The following is a 17,598-nucleotide window of genomic DNA, read 5'->3' on the forward strand; positions in this document are numbered from 1 at the left end:
CATAGTGGATTTACAATGTTGTGCCAGTTTCTACTGTACAGCCAAGTGACCCAGTCATACACACACACACACACACACACACACACAAACTCGCTTTCTTATTTTCCATCATGGTCTATCCCAAGAGATTGGGTGTAGTTCCCTGTGCTATACAGTAGGACCTCATTGCTTATCCATTCTAAATGTAATAGTTGGCATCTACTAACCCCAAACTCCCAGCCCATCCCACTCCCTCCTGCCGCCTCTTTGGCACCCACAAATCTGTTCTCTGTGTGAGTCTATAAATATTTTATAGATAGATTCATTTGTACCATATTTTAGATTCCACATATAGGTGATTCATACGGTATCTGTCTTTCTTTTTCTGACTTCATTTAGTATGAGAATCTCTAGTTCCATCCATGTTGCTGCATTTGGCATTAGTTTATCTTTTTATGGCTGAGTAGTATTCCATTGTGTCTATTTACCACATCTTCTTAATCCATTCATCTGTCAATGGACATTTAGGTTGTTTCCATATCTTAGCTATTGTGAATAATGCTGCTGTGAACATTTGGGTGCATGTAACTTTTTGAATTGTTGTTTTGCCCAGGAGTGGGATCACAGGATCACATGGTAGTTCTATATTTAGTTTTCTGAGGTGTTTCCACACTGTTTTCCATGGTGGTTGTACAAATTAACATTCCCACCAACAGTGTGGGAGGGTTCCCTTTTCTCCACACCATCTCTAGCATTTGTTATTTGTAGACTTATTAATGATGGCCATTCTGACTGGTATAAAACTACCTCATTGTAGTTTTGATTTGCATTTCTCTAATAATTAGTGATGTTGAGTATTTTTTCACGTGCCTACTGGCCACCCATGTATTTTCTTTGGAGAAATGTCTATTTAGGTCTTCAACCCATTTTTTGATTCAGAGGCCCCTTTGAACAACCTGATATTTCTCCACATAGAGCTCTCAAATGCCATCTTGCCAATATAGCAAAATGAAAAGATAGCCCTGATTTTGAATCTCAGCTCTACCGCTTGTTAGCAATGTGACTTTAGATAAGTTAGTCTCTCTCAAACCTATTTCCTTATTGTTAAAATGAACACAATAATTCTACAAAAGTAGGCACCTAACTCTTCCTTGTTTGCCCAGACCTTCCTGAGTTTTGCTCTGAAAATGCCATGTCCTGGGCAACCTTGTAGTCCTGGGCAAACCAGGACAGTTGGTCTCACTTAGGTTGCCACATGGATTAAGTAAGATAATGGATGTAAAATGTTTTGTACAAAGTAAGTTGTCAACAAATACAAGCTACCTTTCTATAATCATACTTTCTAATCTGGATTTCTACCTCCCCAATTTTGGGGAGCATATCCAAAAAACCTGAGTGGATGAGATGCACCCGATGTCCTTTTGGGGGCGACAGAATGATGTGTGCTCTTTTCTAACCTATTAGATCCTGAAATATTTTGCCTGGGAACCTTCCTTCCAAAACCAAGTCCACAACCTTCGGAAGAAGGAGCTCAGGAACCTGCTGACGTTTGGGCAACTGCAGTCCGTGATGATGTTTCTCTTAAACTTAACTCCTGTCCTGGTGAGTGACAGGGATCAGTGGGCCGGGTCAGCTTCCTGGAGTGGGAGGTCTCTTTAGATAAACTGTCCAGCACCTCGAGGCCTGACCCTGAAATCCTGCCCCACTCCTCAACTTCTGCCCCACTCCTCAAATTCTCATGCTGCTCTTCCTCCCAAATCTAGTCTCACCCTGTGCACAGTTTGGTGACCTGGGCACAAGTTGGTGGCCTGGCCACCCAGAGCAAGTTTCCAGGGGGGTCAGCATAAATAATCGAGGCGTGCTCTGCACAGGAAGGTCTCTCCTCCTCCTGGGGAGCCTGGGTGGCTCTGACGTGGAGGGAATACTGATGGAGGAACCAGGAAACCAAACCTCTGATCCCAGCAATGCAGTTAATTGACTTTGTGGCCTCAGGCAAGATATTTCCTCCTCTTCTGGGCTCAGACGTCTTGTCTGGAACACGAGAGGTTTGAGATAATCCCTAAGATGCCTTCAACTATGATAGAGTACCGTGTTCCTGAGACTTAAACCAGGCTGCTTGATCCCTTTTCGGAATAAATCACAATGGCTTGTCTTCCCAGGTGTCTGTGGCCACATTTTCAGTCTATGTCCTGGTGGATAGCAATAATATCCTGGATGCAGAAAAGGCCTTCACCTCCATCACCCTCTTCAATATCCTACGCTTTCCGATGAGCATGCTTCCCATGGTAATTTCCTCCGTGCTCCAGGTGGGTCGGAACTCCCACTGCTAACTGGTTCTCTCTAGTTGAAACCCTTACATTCCAGCATGACTGGTCTTGACCGATCTCATTTCCAGCTGCTGTTGGTGAACTTGCAGTTAGATGTGCTTGGTCCCTGGAGACCAGTAGTTTGACCTTAATAAAATCACATGCTCTCTGCGCCCCAAAGCGTTTCCTAACTAGAAAGAAAAGATAATCATTAGCAATCTCAGCCACCTCACAGGGAGACAAGGCTTTGAGAGCATTTAGTGAGATGAGGCTGATTTGCTCACTACCTGGAACATTTCTAAGCCCTTTGTCCAACCCAGCATCCGCCACATTTTCTTTTTTTCTATTTCTTGGGCCGCTCCCACGGCATATGGAGATTCCCAGGCTAGGGGTCTAATCAGAGCTGTAACCACCAGCCTACACCAGAGCCACAGCAACGCGGGATCCAAGCTGCGTCTGCAACCTACACCACAGTTCACGGCAATGCCATATCGTCAACCCACTGAGCAAGGCCAGGGACTGAACCCGCAACCCCATGGTTCCTAGTCAGATTCATTAACCACTGTGCCACGACGGGAACTCCCATCCGCCACATTTTTACAATGCTCTTCAGGTGTTTTTATAGCATTAGGGAAATAATGGCACACAAGGAGAGAAAAGGCTACTCTTTGGAGGAACCAAGGTTGTGGTAAACCTGGACACAATCTGGGAGCCTCGGGCTGTCAGAAAGTGAGTTTGGAGTCCAGGAGGCCTTGGATGGGCCAATGGGAGTGTCTGGGTCCTGCAAACTGAGCACACTGGTTGAGACGAACCAGGTGCCAGACCTTAAGAGGACATTCCTAGGGCAGGTCGCAGACCGGTAAAGCAGCCAGGATGACAAAGTGCAGTGACCTGCATTCATCCCAGATGTGGCTGGCTTCACACAGCTCAGGCCAGAAGAAGGGCTGGGGTTTAGCAGAAGGCCGCCTGGTCCTGGAATTTATTAAGGAAGACTAAGAGATATGGCTGATAAACAAATCCTGGGAGTTCCTGTTGTGGTGCAGCAGAAACAAATCCGACTAGTATCCATGATGATGTGGCCTCATGCAATGGGTCAGGGATCTAGCATTGCCATGAGCTGCTGTGTAGGTCGCAGACGTGGCTTCGTGCCTTGGACCCCAGTGGCTGTGGCTATGGCTGGCAGCTGTAGCTCTGATTCGACCCCTAGCCTGGGAACTTCCATTAGCCATGGGTGTGGCCCTAAAAAGCAAAAATAAATAAAGCAGGAGACAGTTTCTGGAACTAGGTCCAAAGGTGGGAGAGAGAGCAGTAGAACTGACCCCCACCCCAACCCCTGCTGCAAGTTTTCTGAGGGCCTGAAATAGAGCCTCTTAATTTCCATCTGTTGAGAGTGAGATGGCCTGGCTGAACTGGCGTGGGGATGGGGTTTCCAGCTATGCATGTCACACATCATGGGCAAGAAGCCTGGCAGGTTGACTTTCTGCCTCGACATCCAGGACTGATGACAAAGTCCCTGGCAGGTTGACTTTCTGCCTCGACATCCAGGACTGATGACAAAGTCAAACTCCTCTGTCTACTGTGCTTGTCATTGGACTTTTTTATTCTTGAGATCCTTTGTGTCCTTCTCTAGGCCAGTGTTTCCATAGAACGGCTCGAGAAGTACTTGGGAGGGGATGACTTGGACACCTCTGCCATTCGACGTGACAGCAATTCTGGTAAATGAATTTGGAAGTTGCTTCCTAAACATATTCACAGTTCTGGCACCAGAACTTTGATATCCAGGTGCATAGCGATAACAAGCTGATGCAAAGAGGAAGCGAGGGGGCTAAACTTGCACCTATGTTTGCATAGCATGCGTATTGTTATTACTGAAATTATGCTTCCATTTAGAACAGTTGGCTTAGCCAGATTGCTCAGCAGAGCTGGGCCAGCTATTCTGAGGATAAGCAGGAATTCTGTATAGGATCTAGAAAACTGAAGTCAGAATGGAGCCAGCATTGGAAGTGGGAAGATAGGCTGGAGTGAACGAATGCACAGGTTCTGAAGGTTGAAGGATTGGGGGGCATCCATGGCCAGAACAAGCAGCGGATCTGGAATCCAGGGCAGGAACTGGCTGGGTTGATACATGGAGGAGGAATTTATACAGGAGACGAGGCAGCAGAGGGCCTGGGGTTGTGCCCAGGGTGTCTGTAGGGTCAAGAATCTGGACCACCAACAGGCTGAGGACTCATAAGGCAAAAAGTACTGCATATGCAGGCAAGTCTTGGTCTCATCCCAGGAGCCTCGTTTCCCTCTTGTCGGCTTAGGAGTCAGGACCTGACAGAGGTGATCTCAGGCTCTGGTGGAGGAAGCAGAGAAGGACACATGAGGGCTGAGAAAGGGCAGATACGTGTGGGGACCTGTATCTGACCTAAAGGGGCCTTTTTCTCAACAGACAAAGCAGTGCAGTTTTCTGAGGCCTCCTTTACCTGGGACCGTGATTTGGAAGCTACAGTCCGAGAGTGAGTGCCTCCTTTTCATCCTGCTTGTGCACAAGTTCAGTTGGATACTAGTGCAGGCTAACCCCAAGGGATGAGCTGGCAGCAAAGGTCCTGACCCTGTTATAACTGCATCTGCTGCCTGCTTCCCTACAGTGAGACAGTGCACATCAGCTGAGACCCAGGAAGACACTGGTTCTCCAGAGTGTGGGTGGAGGTGGTGCAGGGTTGGAAGGTAGATTCGGTCTCTGGGTGTGGTAGAGGAATCACACAAGAACCTGAACTTGATTTTAAGTTCATTTAAGAAGAATCTACTTTCTTGGCCCAGGGTGAATGATGGGCTCTTTCTCTATATCAACTTCAGATCTGGGATTTTTTAGCTCTATAACCCATTCTTTTTTTTTTTTTTTTTTGCTTTTTAGGGCTGCACCTGTGGCATATGGAGGTTCCCAGGCTAGGGGTCCAATCGGAACTACAGCTGCCGGCGTACACCAGAGCCACAGCAATGCAGGATCCGAGCCAGGTCTGTGACCTACACCACAGCTCATGACAGTGTCAGATCCTTAACCCACTGAGCAAGGACAGGGATCAAACCAGCAACCTCATGTTTCCTAGTTGGATTGGTTTCCACGGTGCCATGGCAGGAACTCCTGTAACCCATTCTTACATTCCACTGTATAGGCCATCTCCTCTGCCTTAAGCCAACCCGCCCTTGCCACACTGCTGCATGTAATATGTTCCTTAAGCACTACCTGTCCCAGCACACCCACCCCAGCCACCGAGCGCAGCGCAACAGAGTGCACCAGGAGCCGGAGCAGCACAGTTCTTTGCTGAGCGCACCTTATCGTCTCCCTGCTGCACCAAGGACTTTGCACACCTCTCCTACTCCTAGGTCCTTTAACACGGTCTCTGGAGCTTGCCCCAGCATGTGTTAGGTCAGAGGCCCCACCTCTGAAACCTCTCAGCTGGAAAGCCTCATTTTGCAGAGAGGAGAGTGGACATTGCTCCCACTTTGCCCACCATGTAAGTCTGGAAGGAGTCCAGTTTCATGGGCAAGTTGAGAAAGCCTGGGAACAAGTTCCTCCTATTCCTAATGTTCTAGAAACTCAAAGAACAGGACTGGCACAGAGTTTCCAGGAGCCTAATCCCATGTGGGAGCCCCACCCAGCCAGACAATGTATCCCTGGGGGGCAGGCAGGGAACCAGTGCTTTCAGCAAGCGTTCCATTAAATGGCCAGGTTTGGGAAACATTCATCTGGTCTAAGCCCATTAGTTTAGGAATGAGAGTGCGGAAGAAGGGACCCTTCAAGATGACACAGCTCAGCAGGGGCAGAGTTGGGACTAGAACTCAGGTCTCCAACCTCCCACTAGGGTCTCGTTCAATGGTACCATCTTCTAAAATGATTTTTCCAGGGAATTCCCATCGTGGCTCAGTGGTTAACGAATCCAACTAAGAACCATGAGGTTGCGGGTTCGATCCCTGGCCTTGCTCAGTGGGTTAAGGATCCGGCGCTGCCGTGAACTGTGGTGTAGGTTGCAGACGTGGCTTGGATCCCGAGCTGCTATGGCTGTGGTGTAGCCTGGCAGCTACAGCTCCAATTCGACCTCTAGCCTGGGAACCTCTCTATGCCGTGGGTGCGGCCCTAGAAAAAGACAAAAAAATAAAAAATTAGCTTTTCCAGTGGGAATCCGCATTTGGCACAAACAATTTCTAGATGAGGGCTCGCTCCCTGATTTTTAGAGCTGGAAAAAAAAAATCATTAGAGAATCCTTTGGAGTCTTCTACAATCCAGGACAAATGTTCCAATCTGGAGGGAAAATCTCCTTATACGAGACTTCCATGGAGCGTCTAAGTGGCCTGAACTACTCTTAAATAAGTTCCCTCACCTCCATCGAGTCAATTTCTCTCTTTCAGCGTGAACCTGGACATTATGCCAGGCCAGTTTGTGGCTGTGGTGGGCACTGTGGGCTCTGGGAAATCCTCCTTGATGTCAGCCATGCTGGGAGAAATGGAAAATATCCACGGGCATGTCACTGTCAAGGTGAGAGGGAATGCCAAGGGTACTTGTGATGCTCCAGGGTGGGCCTCTCCTAGTGTTGCTTTCACATGGGGAGAATGAACTAGCATCGGATAATCTCTACGTCGTGTTGCCGTAGGTGAGGCTGCGTAGACATTTGGAGACTTATAAACTGTAGATACTTTGTTCCACCCCACACACATAAGCAGTTTCAATTCTGGTGTAGATTCTAAAAACCCTTATTTTTAATGAGCTCCCCAGGTGTTTCTCATAGGCATTCTAAAGTTTGAACACTATCAAATAGAGCTGTCTTCCTTCAAATACGGACAATTCTGCTCTATGTTTCTGAAAACCTCACATTCTGTAAAACTGTACCATAAAAAGAACAGGACCTGGGGGACAGATTGAAACAGATCATTAAAAACATATATAACTGGAGTTCCCGTCACGGCTCAGTGGTTAACGAATCCGACTAGGAACCCATGAGGTTGGGGGTTTGATCCCTGGTCTGGCTCATTGGGTTAAGGATTCGGTGTTGCCATGAGCTGTGGTGGAGGTCGCAGACACGGCTCGGATCCCTTGTTGCTGTGGCTCTGGTGTAGACTGGCGGCTACAGCTCCAATTAAACCCCTAGCCTGGGAACCTCCATATGCCTCGGAAGCGGCCCCAGAAAAGGCAAAAAGACAAAAAAAAAAAAAAATATATATATATATATATATATATGACATAGGGGATAGACATCATCAATTATGATTTTTAATAGGAAATATTTTCATGGCCGTCTTCATCAGACTCTAGGTACTCAAGATCATTTAGCCACTACTTGCACCAAAAAGAGGCATGTCTATAGATTTTTAGCTTTTCTTCTTAAGATCTCATATATTGCTAAGTCTGGCTTCCTAGTTATAAGAAAGCTTGCCTCTGACTGCTGCTGCCTTTTTTTTTTTTTTTTTTTGGTCTTTTTAGCTACCACACCTGTGGCATATGGAGGTTCCCAGGCTAGGAGCCAAATCAGAGCTATAGCTGCCAGCCTGCACCACAGCTACAGTAATGTAGGATCTGAGCCGCGTTTGCAACCTACACCACAGCTCATGGCAATGCAGGATCCTTAACCCACTGAGGAAGGCCAGGGATCCAACCAGACTCCTCATGGATACTGAGCCACAGCATGAACTCCCCCTGACTGCTTTATACTGACATGCTTGGAAAGATTTTAAGAACCAGCATCTCTTCCACATTATACTGACATTTCCCCCTGAATTAGCAATCCCTAATGAGATAATTTGCATTAAATAATTGCTCAGGATAGCAGAGCAGACTACAAATTTAACTCTCTGAACTCCTTTCAGGAAGCTTTTTCTTGCTAACTCATAACTGAGTTTGTCTTTAAGCACAGGTGTGTATCAGGCTCCCATCTCTTTTGACAAGATCTGCTTCATAGATCACCTGGTACCCAAATTTCAATTTTTTAGTTCTTGCTTCCTAAGATGTTGTCCATACCCATCCCCCATCACTGTTAGCGCTCTCTCGGTCCCAGTAAACTCACTGCGGTCTGACTAAAACCCTTTTCTAGAAGCAGCATGTGCCTTCATCCTCCAAGTTTCAGATCATGGCTAGAGAGTGATAATCCAAAAAAGACTTTAAATGATGAATAGGCGGTTGACTCTTTCTCCCTGGTGGGTACCATAAATACAAGCATATGGATAAGTACCAATCGCTCGGTCACCCTGACATACATTTTTCCAAACCTAAGTTCCATCTGTTGCTCCCGTCATCCCTCCTTCAACCCTGCCTTTCCAGAGGTATGAAACTGTCATATGGTCTGACCCTTCCCACCTAGGGCACCGTCGCCTACGTCCCGCAGCAGTCCTGGATCCAGAACGGCACCATAAAGGACAACATCCTCTTTGGATCAGAGTTCAATGAAAAGAAATACCACAAGATTCTGGAGGCCTGTGCCCTCCTCCCAGACTTGGAAGTGCTGCCTGGAGGAGACCTGGCTGAGATTGGAGAGAAGGTACTTTGGGACACCCAGGGACCTTGAAGGATGAAGAAACAGTGACAAGAAAGAGTTGAGGATGGTGGAGAAGTACGTGGGAGGGAAAGAGCAGACCAGCTGGTAACCAGTCAAGTCTGGAACAAACACCAGAAAACATGAGTTTGCACAATGTTTGGGCAAATACCTCAGAAATGTGAATTTTGGGGCCTGGAAGCAAATACAGGCATTGTGTCATCTGAAGGGAAGATAATGAAGGTAGAAACTGAGAGGTTTAATGAACCAGCAGCTGACCCAAGGTGGGCCTTATGGGTAGACAGGCAGAGGCAGACCAGAGCTACTTATCCCGACTCGACCTCTGTATTACCGATGAGGGCCTGAGTTGGGTTCTAATAATCTGCTTTGAACATTTAGAAATTTATTGTGTATTTTCTCATGTTACTAAACGCCTTTTTTTTAACTAAAAAAATTTTTTTTTTGCTTTTTAGGGCCACACCCTCAGCATATGGAGGTTCCCAGGCTAGGGGTCGAATCAGAGCTGTAGCTGCCAGCCTACACCACAGCCACAACAACTCGGGATCTGAGCCATGTCTGCGACCTACACCAGAGCTCACAGCAACGCCAGATCCTTAACCCACTGAGCCGGGCCCAGGGATCGAACCCACAACCTCATGGTTCCTAGTTGGATTCGTTAACCACTGAGCCACAATGGAAAATCCTAAATGCTTTTCTTAAAAATTAATTTTTAATGACTCATATTCATTTATGGATACAGAATAATTTGTTTAGAAATCCCTAATCACTACTTACTTAGGATGTTTTCATCTTCTTTCCTTTTTTTTTTTTTTTTTTCTTTGTTGGCCACACTTGCAAAATATGGAAGTTCCTGGGCCAGGGATCAAATGTGAGCTGGAGCTGCAACCTATGCCACAGCTGCAGCAATGCCAGATCCTTAACCCACTGCACCACAGAGGGAACTCCTCTTTCCCCATTTCTAAAAATAAATATAGCAGTCTTCGGGAGAAAGATCTTGAGATCTAGTGAGGATATAGCTCTAGAGTGATTTTGTTCATGAATTCTGCATACATTTATTGAGTACCCACTATGTGCCAGACATGGTTCTGGAGTTACATTCACAAACAAAATAGAGAAAATGTACCCTGGTGTAGCTCTACCTTCTCATGGGACAGGAAGCAACAATAACAAAATAAGTAAATTGTATGATACAAAATGGTAAGTTGGGTATACCTTTAATTATTGGGCCTAAAGTTATTCCTTTGAGTCAAAAATATGTATTTGTATAAAGGAATTTGTATTACTAAATCTAACTTGGGTCCAGCTGCCCACCATGCAGCAAAGCCAGTCTACTAACGCAGGGTCGAGGTGAAGGAAAGTCTATGTTTATTGCAGGGCCCAGCAAGGAGAATGGGCAGCTCATGCTTGAAAGATCCGAACACCTAAATGGCTTTCAGGGAAAGATTTTTAAAGGCAACAGTTGAGGGTGAAGGTTGCAGCTTGTGGACTGCCATCTGATTGGTTGATGTTAAAGTAACGGGGTGATGTTTCCGGAATCTTAATCATCAACTTTCTGGTTCCTGGGAGTTCCCGTCGTGGTTCAGTGGTTAACAAATCCGACTAGGAACCATGAGGTTGTGGGTTTGCTCTCTGGCCTTGCTCAGTGGGTTAAGGATCTGGTGTTGCTATGAGCCATAGTGTAGGTTGCAGACGAGGCTCGGATCCTGAGTTGCTGTGGCTCTGGTGTAGGCCAGTGGCTACAGCTCTGATTTGACCCCTAGCCTGGGAACCTCCATATGCTGCGGGAGCGGCCCTAGAAAAGCCAAAAAAAAAAAAAAAAAAAAAAAAACCTCTTCTGTTCCAACCAGTTTGGGGTCTAAGTGCTTGTGGTCAGCATGTAGTCACCGTCCTTCCTCTGGGTAAGAATCTTAGTTTCAAAGATATGCATCAGATTGTTGCATTCACCCCTTGAGGAGAAACTAGGACTCTGTTTTATAGCTGAACTATTTTTCCCTTGTTTTTGCCTTTCTTCACATCCCTAATTAGTAACTTCTTGAGTCTGCTCTTTGGAACTCAGGGAAGGCCTAGGAGACTAAAGCTTTTTTCTATAAACAAGAAACAGGGACACAGGGGTTTGTGTATCCAGGAAAGCCTGCTTGGTTTAGTCCCCCCTTTGCTTTGATACGCCTCAATCTTGAGTGGAACACGTAGGGGACAAGAAAGCCAATAAAGTTTTGGATGGAGATGTTAATCATAAGTTCAACAGAAGAACTCAGTTTTTTTGGGGGGGGAGGGGACTCAGTTTCATACTTAATAGCAATTATTTTCTTCTTCAGGGTATAAATCTCAGTGGGGGACAGAAGCAGCGGATCAGCCTGGCCAGAGCTACCTATCAAAATTCAGACATCTATATTCTGGATGACCCCCTGTCCGCCGTGGATGCTCACGTGGGAAGACATATTTTCAATAAGGTCTTGGGTCCCAATGGCCTGTTGAAAGGCAAGGTGAGACATTATTTAAAGTGATGAAGACAGGAGGAGGGGCACACATCTCCTAGGACTTCTGGGTCCTGAAGCACGTTTCCTTGTTTACCTGGCCCCTGGGCTGCTCAGGAGATAACAGTGTCGGACTGGTCTCCCAGGAGATGGCCCAGCGAGGGCTCCCACCTTGAGGTCATGGCTAATGCAGGAACTGACTCATTGGAACCTTATTCCCTGCTCTGACATTGAGCCTCCTAGGAGGATAGATGATGATAAAAAGTCCTTTGAGGAATTGCCATTGTGGCGCAGTGGAAACAAATCCAACTAGGAACCATGAGGTTGCAAGTTCGATCCCTGACCTCGCTCAGTGGGTTAAGGATCCGGCATTGCTGAGAGCTGTGGTGTAGGTTGTAGACTCGGCTCAGCTCCTGTGTGGCTGTGGTATAGGCCAGCAGCTGTAACTCCAACTGGACCCCTGGCCTAGGAACCTCCATATGCCCTGGGTGTGGCCCTAAAAAGACAAAAAAAAAAAAAAAAGCCTTTGAGATCTGTGGTATAATAAGAAATACATTTGGTCTTCATCACTAGTTCTTGGTACAGAGCTCCTAACCCTTAGAATTTCCTGAGAGATACTAGGAGTGACATTTGTTATTCATAATGAGCCCCTTTAGGTCACTCCCCAGTTTATGCTAATGAGTGACTGAGGGAGGGGCCCCTAAAGAGCCTCAGGACAGGGCTGTTCCTCAGAAAGACCAAATGATGGGAGCATTGGAACTTTCAGCCCCATTGACAGCCTCTGGGGAAGGGAGGATGGGCTGGAAAATGTGTTATAAAAATTCTTGAATAAGGAGATTCTGAGAACTTCTGGGTTGGTGAGAACTTTAAGGTGCTGGGAGGATGGCACCCCTGGTGAGAGCGTGGAAATTCTGCACAAGCGCCCCCTAACCTTACCGTATGCGTGTCTTCCTTCGCAGTTCCTCAGTCCTTTGTAACAACCTGGTAAACAGTTAAGTATTTTCCTGGGGTCTATGAGCCATTCTGGAAAACTATCAAACATGAGGGATGGGCAGAGTTCCTGTTGTGGCGCAGTGGTTAACGAATCTGACTAGGAACCATGAGGTTGCAGGTTCGATCCCTGGCCTTGCTCAGTGGGTTGAGGATCTGACGTTGTCATGAGCTGTGGTGTAGGTCGAAGACCCGGCTCAGATCCTGCGTTGCTGTGGCTCTGGCGTAGGCTGGTGGCTACAGCTCTGATTCGACCCCTAGCCTGGGAACCTCCATATGCCATGGGAGCAGTCCTAGAAAAGGCAAAAAGACGAAAAAAAGAAAAAAGAGAAGTGAGGGGTGGGGCTGTGAGAATCCCATTTTATAGCCTAGTTGGTCAGAACTGTGGGTGGCCCAGGACTTTCACTCAGAACCTGAAGTCAGGGCAGTCCTGTGGGACTGAGCCCTTAAGCTGTGTGATTTCTGGGTAGCTGGTGCCAGAACCAATTAACTTGTTGGACACTCCGAGAATTGCCTTGTGTCAGAAAACACCCCAGGGGACCTAACTAACAGTCTACTTTCTGGGACACAGGTCATCCTGCAGGTATTAAAGCTCTAAGAAGTCACTTTCCTGGGACTCTTGCAGGATGGCTGGAAAGGATGAGTCAACTTGAATATAGAAATAAACCTGACATTTTTGGAGTACTCGTTATGTCCTAGGCCTGTGCTAAGCACTTTGATTGTGTTGTCTCATTTCATTTGCACAATGGCCCTTTGACATGGTACAGATAAAGTGGCCCGAGCAAGTCGCTAGGGCTGGTCAGAGGCTTTCCTTCCCATGGGCCAGTTAGCTCAGTGGGCTGAGTGGGAGGGGCTGACAGAGCCCCTGCAGGGTTTGAACATTTCTCAGCAGCAACAAGTGTAGAGCAGGGCTGTCGGCTCTCCACCTGACTCCATCTGTATTGGGCCTGTTCCCTTCAAGACTTTTTTTTAAGTTTGCTCTTTATTTATTTACTTACTTGCGCCTGCACGCATGGTATTTGGAAGTTCCTGAGCCAGAAATCAAACCAGTGTCACAGCAGTGACCCAAGCCACTGCAGTGATCTCACCAGATCCTTAACCCTCTGTGCCACAAGAGAATTCCCCCTTCAAGACTTTTTGAATGCTGCCAGTCAGAGGATGGCAGGGTTGATGGGCTGCTGTCCCACTGTGGCCCTTTGCCTCTCTCAGATCAGTGAGTTAACAGGAATTCACTCTCCCTCCTATTCCTGGTTTCTGTCCTTATGACTAATTGTCTTCATTCATTCATTCATGAACTGAATACCCACCCCAGGCCGGTTTCATTGCAAAGACTGGACGTACACAGATGAAAAGGTCTTGTCTCTCCTCTCAATGAACTTACAATGAAATTGGCAGACATACCAAAAAAGTGAACAATAACATTATAGTACAATTTTCTTTTTAGGGCCTCACCTATGGCATATGGAAGTTCCCAGGCTAGGGGTCAAATTGGAGCTGCAGCTGTGGGCCTACACCACAGCCTCACCAGATCCAAGCCACGTCTGTCACCTACACCCACAGCTCACGACAATGCCGAATCCTTTAACCCATGGGCAAGGCCAGGGATGGAACCCGCATCCTCATGGATACTAGTTGGGTCTGTCACTGCTGAGCTGCAGTGGGAACTCCACAAGAATTCTTTTTAATGGCAGTCCATGCAAGCTATAATAGAAATGTTGAGGGTATACCCCGTTCTTGCCTGGGGACTCAGGAAAGGCTAGTAGAAGAGCTGGCTTTGAGCTGAGACTCGAGGGAAGAGCATCTCCTGAGTCTTCCTGATGGATAGGAGGGCCCGTGGGGCTGTGGAGTAGACAGCAGAGGCAGCGACGTGGGCTAGCTCTCTAGCCCAGAGGCCCAGCTCAATCCCACAGCTCCTCTTTGAGCCTCATAACTGACCGAGAGTTGGCCTCTGAGGGGAGTCCCTTTCCCAGGAGTCAGTGTCGTCCACAGATAGACACAAGCCCAAGGGATGCCAGGTCTTCCCCATGGAGGAGGAGGGCCTTCGCCAAAGACAAAACTTCTTGCCCTGCGATGGCTGTAACGTGCTAAAATAATCTGGGCCATTCTTTTTTTTTTTTTTTTTGTCTTTTTGCTATTTCTTGGGCCGCTCCCGTGGCATATGGAGGTTCCCAGGCTAGGGGTCTAATTGGAGCTGTAGCCACCGGCCTACACCAGAGCCACAGCAACGCGGGATCCGAGCCGCGTCTGCAACCTACACCACAGCTCACGGCAACGCCGGATCGTTAACCCACTGAGCAAGGGCAGGGACCGAACCTGCAACCTCATGGTTCCTAGTCGGATTCGTTAACCACTGCGCCACGACGGGAACTCCAATCCAGGCCATTCTTATGGGTTCAGTTGATTGGCTGCCTAGTGAGAAGGGCCCTTAGTTTTACATGTCTCAGTTGTACTGTTGGCCCATGATCTCAAGTGATATCCCTCAGCCCACCTCTTAGTGACCCGACCCAGGAAGCTGGAGGAAAATGTGTGTAGGGCAAACCTCACTGTCACTACAGGAAGATAGCTGAATAAATCCATGATGCCAAAAGTCTCATCATACACATGGGGTCAGGTTTGGGGATGAGGCACTGGGAAGTAAAGAGGAAGTGAAAGAGGCCAAGTAGTCAGGGCCACATTTTGAAGCAAAGCTTCACAGTCTGTCTAATCTTTCCTTTTATTTATTTTTTTGTCTTTTTAGGACCTAAGGCATATGGAGGTTCCCAGGCTAGGGGTCCAATTGGAGCTGTAGCCGCTGGCTGAAGCCACAGCAACATGACCCACACCACAGCTCATGGCAACGCTGGATCCCCAACCCACTGAGCAAGGCCAGGGATCGAAACCGCATCTTTATGGATACTTGTGGGGTTCGTTAACTGCTGAATCACAACAGGAATGCTTGTCTTCCCTTTTAAAGAGAAGCTAAGGGGAGTTCCCTTGTGGTGCAGTGGGTTAAGGATCCAGCATTATCACTGTGTCCCTGACGCAGGAACTTCCACATGCTGCAGATGCACTGAGAGGGGAAAAAATAAGCTAAGGGAGGTGATGGACAACAGCACAACTTACTGTTACTTTTTACAGACTCGACTCTTGGTGACACACAGCATTCACTTTCTTCCCCAAGTGGATGAGATTGTGGTTGTAGGAAATGGCACCATCTTGGAGAAAGGATCCTACAGTGCTCTGCTGGCCAAGAAAGGAGTGTTTGCGAAGAATCTGAGGACATTCGTAAAAGAGACGGATCCTGAAGACGAGGCCACAGGTGTGTGAAGAGGATTGGAACAGGACAGACCTTGAGTATGGAGGGGGTGGGAGGAGTAAACTCAAGCTCTTTACCTCCTGAACTAATCCGTATTCAGCGAACTTGACTTGGAAGTGAATTATCCAGAGATCCAAAATCCGTTCTTTCTGCTTTTTGTGTCTCTGTAAAGAAACACAAACATAGAAACTTTATATCCGAGCCAACCCGGGGGCTCTTCCTGTTCATCTGTTCTCTAACATGCAATTTAAGGGCTCGCCTTAGAAGTTGACTGGAGGTTTGGGGTGATTATCCCTTGTGGGAGAGACACCAGTGGCATGTGGGACCCCCTTTTAGCAAATGCCCTGCTTCTGTTGATTCAGGTCACCTTTCTCACCCTACTTACCCCAAATCCATTAAAACCACTTCCTGGAGGAGTTCCTGTCGTGGCTCAGTGGTTAACGAATCCGACTAAGAACGATGAGGTTGCGGGTTCGATCCCTGGCCTTGCTCAGTGGGTTAAGGATCTGGCGTTGCCATGAGCTGTGGTGTAGGTTGCAGACGAGGCTCGGATCCCATGTGGCTGTGGCATGGGCCAGCAGCTGTAGCTCCGATTAGACCCCTAGCCTGGGAACCTACATATGCCGTGGTGAGGCCCTAGAAAAGGCAAAAAGACAAAAAAAACAAAAACAAAACACTTCCTGGAAAGCTTCATGATACCTGAGACTACCAATTTACTGCTAAATTATTAATAAGCCCTAACAAAGGGATCTTGACTAATAGACCAAAAACCACTAGGGATTTTGTTTTTGTTTTGCTATTTAGGGCCACACCTATAGCATACGGACGTTCCCAGGCTAGGGGTTGAATCGGAGCTACAGCTGCCAGCTTATGCCACAACAACGCCAGATCCAGGCCATGTCTTTGACCTATACCACAGTTCATGGCTACACCAGATCATTAACGCACTAAGGAAGGCCAGGGATTAAACCCGCATCCTCGTGGATCCTAGTCAGCTTCGTTACTACTGAGCCACGATGGGAACTCCAAAACTACTGGGGATTTTGAAATAGAAAATAATCATAGCAGTTGCATAATGTCATAGTATATCACAGGAAGAGCCCCCATCCAGGGCCACTACCACCGATCCCTGATTAGCTGTGGTCAGTAACAGAGCCTTTTTCCCTGGAGTCTTTCCTGAGAACCTGCCAGCAGTAGTCCTGTGCGTGGTTTGGGGAACCTGCTTCAGGTAGCAATCACCAGCAAGAGGTCAGGACTGAGAAAGCAAGATCTGGAGGGTATAAGGGCACAGCAGAAGTCAGTCAGAAGAGGCAGTAACTACAGAGCCTGCAAGTGGAAGCACATTGAGGCCTCAAGGTCAGGACATGTGATGGTTTAAAAACCATAAGAGTCAGGAGTTCCTGTTGTGGCTCGCCAGAAATGATCCTCACTAGGATCCAAGAGGATGTGGGTTCAATCCCTGGTCCCCCTCAGTGGGTTAAGGATCTGGAGTTGCTGCAAGCTCTGGTGTAGGCCGCAGATGTGACTTGGTTCTAGCATTGCTGTGGCTGTGGTATAGGTCAGCAGCTGCAGCTCTGGTTTGACCCCTAGCGTCCATATGCTGCCCCTGGAGCCCTAAAAAGAAAAAATAAAAGCCGCAAGAGTCAGAAGGAAAAGCCTAAACCAGGAAGCAATGGTGAGAAAGGGCATGAACAAAGAATAGGATGGTGTGAGCTACAAGGACTAGGAGCAGAAAGTGGGGCAGGGTTACCAGCAACAAGGAAAGGGTCAGAGCTTTCCATCAGTCTTTACATGCTCCAGGGCCTGGCCTAGAGAAACAAAAAGCCCTGACTGGGGAGTGAAGCTTTCAAGCAAAGGGACAGTGTCTGATGCTGGATCCCCCTGCATTACTACTTAATCACATCACCATAACCTGGGCAGTTTTCTTATACTAATTCTAAACTTTTATTTTCCCAATTTGCCTGGATCTGAGTTTCTGGATTCTGTTATTAACCCCCCATGTGTGGACGGGCCCTTTGAAAAAAAAT

General features: G+C 47.4%; 1 protein-coding gene across 1 annotated transcript in view; it reads left to right on the forward strand.

The window, feature by feature from the left end:
* Positions 1 to 17,598, forward strand: part of ABCC2 (ATP binding cassette subfamily C member 2) — an 83,776-nt gene that overhangs the window by 36,786 nt on the left and 29,392 nt on the right. The window contains exons 12-19 of the mRNA XM_047762677.1: positions 1,444 to 1,581; positions 2,139 to 2,285; positions 3,916 to 4,000; positions 4,720 to 4,786; positions 6,678 to 6,804; positions 8,621 to 8,797; positions 11,128 to 11,295; positions 15,394 to 15,574. Of these exons, the coding sequence (XP_047618633.1) occupies positions 1,444 to 1,581; positions 2,139 to 2,285; positions 3,916 to 4,000; positions 4,720 to 4,786; positions 6,678 to 6,804; positions 8,621 to 8,797; positions 11,128 to 11,295; positions 15,394 to 15,574 (1,090 nt within the window). The remainder of the gene's footprint in view (positions 1 to 1,443; positions 1,582 to 2,138; positions 2,286 to 3,915; positions 4,001 to 4,719; positions 4,787 to 6,677; positions 6,805 to 8,620; positions 8,798 to 11,127; positions 11,296 to 15,393; positions 15,575 to 17,598) is intronic.

Source organism: Phacochoerus africanus, chromosome 15, assembly GCF_016906955.1.
Source record: "Phacochoerus africanus isolate WHEZ1 chromosome 15, ROS_Pafr_v1, whole genome shotgun sequence".
NCBI classification, from domain to species: Eukaryota; Metazoa; Chordata; class Mammalia; order Artiodactyla; family Suidae; genus Phacochoerus; species Phacochoerus africanus.